Source organism: Echinococcus granulosus (assembly GCF_000524195.1).
Source record: "Echinococcus granulosus chromosome Unknown EG_S00086, whole genome shotgun sequence".
Lineage (NCBI taxonomy): Eukaryota > Metazoa > Platyhelminthes > Cestoda > Cyclophyllidea > Taeniidae > Echinococcus > Echinococcus granulosus.
Window position 1 is genome coordinate 346,036 of NW_020170466.1, and position 3,907 is coordinate 349,942.

Here is a 3,907-nt window from a genome sequence, read left to right on the forward strand (position 1 = left end):
AAATCGCATCAAAGTTGATAGAAGTGGATTAGAATCCTGTGCCTATCTTTGGTTGAAATCATTTCTTCTTACAAAAACGCAAATTAGCCTCCCTTTTTTGTAAGGATGCAAACTGGCCTAATCGTTTTCGTTTATTCAATTTTTATCAATGGAATACGCGATAAAAAATTGGTTGAGAAACTCATAAAAGAACTAATTGTTAGCATTGAGTCGTTGGCGACTTGTCAATGTCAACAACCCGACTGTGTTCACAGCTTTTGTTCTCGTAAATTGCCACTGAGCCACATGGATGAAGGAAATGGAGTTGGCTTTTGGGAGGGAGAGGGAGATGTCTCTGGAAGCAAGATGTTCTACCAAATTGACATTTCCGGATTGTGAGTTACCCTCGAAAAGAAGACAAATAAATGGTTGGGAGAGGCGTTCTACCGTCCTTCCTTCAAATCCTACAGCATAACCACCAACCTACTTCCGTCATCTCAACTCCTCGTGCTTCTTACTCATTTCCTTCTATGGTCAAATTGAGCAACTACCCTCTTTTGGCTAAAAAGGCGCCAAGATAGAAACCTTCCATGACAGGGAAGCAAAGAGCGAATTCCTTTTACTACAAAAAATCAAAATTCATTTACCAGTTCACCTCAATGTAGATTCCAATCACACTCATTTCGGCCTTGACATCACATCGGTTGAGATGACCAGATGGTAAATTTGTCGCGCCTGACTTCAGTCGCCATCTGACAGCTGGGCTACATTGGGGTTCCTCGATTTGGCTGCACGGTATGCTCTCCATTTGGCCTCGAGTAAGTCCCTCTCCTCCCGGTGGAATTATTCACTTTCTTAATCGGATGCTTAAACAGTCCGCATCTTGCCTTTCTTTTGGCAAGTGCTCACATGACTTGACAAGCAAGTTAACAAACAAGTAACCCTTCACTTGAAGAGAGAAGGCAAGATTGCGGATTCACTGGGAGGCAGCAGCAAACGACTCACTGTGTCTCAAGTTGTTATCACCAGTAATGTCCCACTTGCTGAATGTCTACTCCAAGAGGGTGTGGGTCACTCATCTCGACATCATTCCTTCCCATCTCCATACTGTCCTTTTGTAAGGTCAACAGGCCATCCAAGCACACCACTCTTGTTATTGAACTTAGGACAAAATCAAAGTCAAAGTCATGAAGGCTCCGTAGAATTCCATCGCTATTCCATATCGACCACTCCACCGTCAGCTTAATGCTTTTGAAAGGTGAGGATTTGGAAATGATAAACTTGAGTGAGATATTTCTCTTGAGTAGACTGGGCTCATGACCACCCTTTATGCCACCAGAACATGAAGACAAATCGTCGTAAACACTCATTTCTTTGTGTGAATTAGTAATGGAGTGTGTGAGCGAATGACACTGACACAAACTTCGAGATGATAGTTTAATTGCCTGCAATTCATTAGGAATGGAACAATTCACTATTCGCGATAACTCACCTCATTCCATCAGGCTGGAAGAAGGACAAATGACCAAGACTCGATATGGTTCCCTATCTGAAGCGATCATAGCAACCTGCAAGGCTGCAAACAATGGCTAGTGGATGAACGATAATGAATGAATAAATGTGCGGGTACATTTGGAGACTGAATTCTTAAGGAAGTAGGAAAATTAGGACCTACTTGAGGTCCTCCAAGTGCAGAATCTCCCCCACCAGGCATCACAATAACTGCCCAACTGTAAAGAATGTGCTTTCCTCTGAAGACGTTTCCGTACGTAGGTGTGAAGAATTGGCTGAAGTAAACATGCTAAATGTGTCACGATTCATCTTTGTCCCAACGATGGCAAGGTGGGTTCGCTATACCACTTTTGACACAACACTCATAAGAAGATGAACAGACTGCCTGTTCGGCGTCAGAGGGGCAAATCACGGATGTGTGTGCACCCCCGCTCACATTTGACCACACAGTTGCCTCTTGTCGTCTGCTGTATGCCATTAGTCACTTGACTTGCCATCCACCAGCATTGAGTCTGAAGTATACAACAGAAAAACGGAGTGCATGGCAAAGTGTAAGTAGGTAAATTGGTCACGTCGTGGGTGATACATTAGCAATTATAAGAAGAAGCATGCATGTTGAGCCACCAAGTGACTTGGCGGCTACCAACCACGAATGCATTTTTCGCTAGACCAACATATTTATGTCACACATGTCAGGATGGATTAGATTATCTGTGACATTTAGTCGCCCATATTTTGTCAGGTCATGTTTTGCAAATAATCCATTTTAAGCATGCGGCCTCGCTAGACGGATTCACCCATGTCACAAGAGGTGGTGTGACATGCTGCGAAGCGCCCAAATTTCTGCATTGGATGTGCATGTGAAATTTGTACTATCGTTATCCGCGGACACTCACCCACCACTTGTGAACTAAAACGGAGACTGATTTGTGACATAGTGGCCACTTCGAGATTGGGCCAAGGTCAGCCGCCAACGAGTCATAAGTTAACTACCGAAGGATCCAGCTAGATAGTCATTCCCAACTTTTTACCTCAAAAGGTGATAGACAGTCGGGTTGGTGATATTGACAAGTCGCCTATGACTCATATTGTTCTTACTGTCTCGGGATTAACAAAGTCGTGTAAGGACCTCTGTTATCACTTTTAAGCAAAGTAGAGAAGATTAGTTGCTCTAACTGTTGACTTATAGCAGTGGTGACGACAATTGTAATTATAGTTGTGGTGGTAGTGGTGGACTGTAGACCTCATAAACAAACCGTATTGATGTAACCCATTGGCTGAAAGTAGACAGAATAGGAGCGGTCTGGGAGCAAAGTAGCCACCAGCACAAAAGCATCTTAGATTTTAATTGTTTATTTCTTCCTCATTCACAGGCAGTTTTCGGCAAAACGTGAGTCACTATAAATGATCTCTAAGAGTTGAGGGCATAAAGGATCTTATTAATAAATAATTGCACGTATCCCTCCCGCATATGAAACACACACACATTCACAAGAAGAAAACAACAGTTTCCATTTTGAGTAGAAACCACAGCTGCATGGCCGAGTAGTTGGGTAAAAAGTGGTCTTTGGTGGGACGCGGTAGTTGCTATTCCGTTCCAAATGAAGATTCCATCTTCTAAGCCAATGTGTAATTTGTCGCCTCGGGACGATGCCACACAGATAGAATGTGTCACTTCTCCCATGCTGTTTGTTGATGACGATACCAGTGATTAAGCCACGCGGTAGACTGGATTTCGATCCTAGCACTCATCAGGCAGAGTAGAGGCAGCCATCTCAGCCCTCGACTTAACTCACGACTTGACGGCAATTCGAGCCCGATCTCCACCACTGCCTCAGCCGCTGTCTCAGTATCAGTTTCACATGGGAAATTGACGTACACTGATGTGCTTGATTAAGAAGCCGTTGCAGACGTCAACAGGATTTAAAGGGAGTGTCTCGACCATTCCTTTACCTCCATGGCGCTACCCGCTTCGTGGTGATGAATCAATGTGTAATGGCTCTTTGGAAGTGTACACACACAAAACTTTGGCACTCACGTTTCTTTAGAAGGTAGATGTGATGAAGTCAATGTCAGCGCATCGTATCTCCTTAGCGTTGTCTCAAGTCAGAAGCTTACGCAAGGTGTCACGAATTGCACGCCAAGCTGAAGGGCGCAGATGTGCTCCTGCGGTAGCACTGATGCTGCGAGAAGTGGTGGAGGATGAAGCGAACTTCAACAAGGTGGCGTCATGGGCCGATATGATGCTTGTTTTGGACAGTCCAGAGGTTTTGGCGGAAGTGGATCCGCTCTCTCGTGTGCCATATATCAATTGGTTCGCCTTCTTCTGTCGATTCTGGCCGCTTGTCATGGTGAGGTATGGAGGCAACTTTGACGCAGTGCCTGCGCTTCTGGCACAGCAGTACAACAGACTCCT

The 3,907-nt window shown here is 44.6% G+C and overlaps 1 protein-coding gene across 1 annotated transcript; it reads left to right on the forward strand. All coding sequences in view use genetic code 11, as the record gives it.

Annotated features, from left to right (window-relative positions):
* Positions 1 to 105: 105 nt before the first annotated feature.
* On the forward strand, positions 106 to 1,225 carry EGR_07782 (hypothetical protein; the record flags this gene model as incomplete). The annotated part of the gene is made up of 3 exons (XM_024497031.1): positions 106 to 374; positions 725 to 797; positions 935 to 1,225. 3 exons carry the CDS (start codon positions 106 to 108, stop codon positions 1,223 to 1,225), a joined length of 633 nt encoding a protein of 210 aa, XP_024348585.1.
* Positions 1,226 to 3,907: the final 2,682 nt, after the last annotated feature.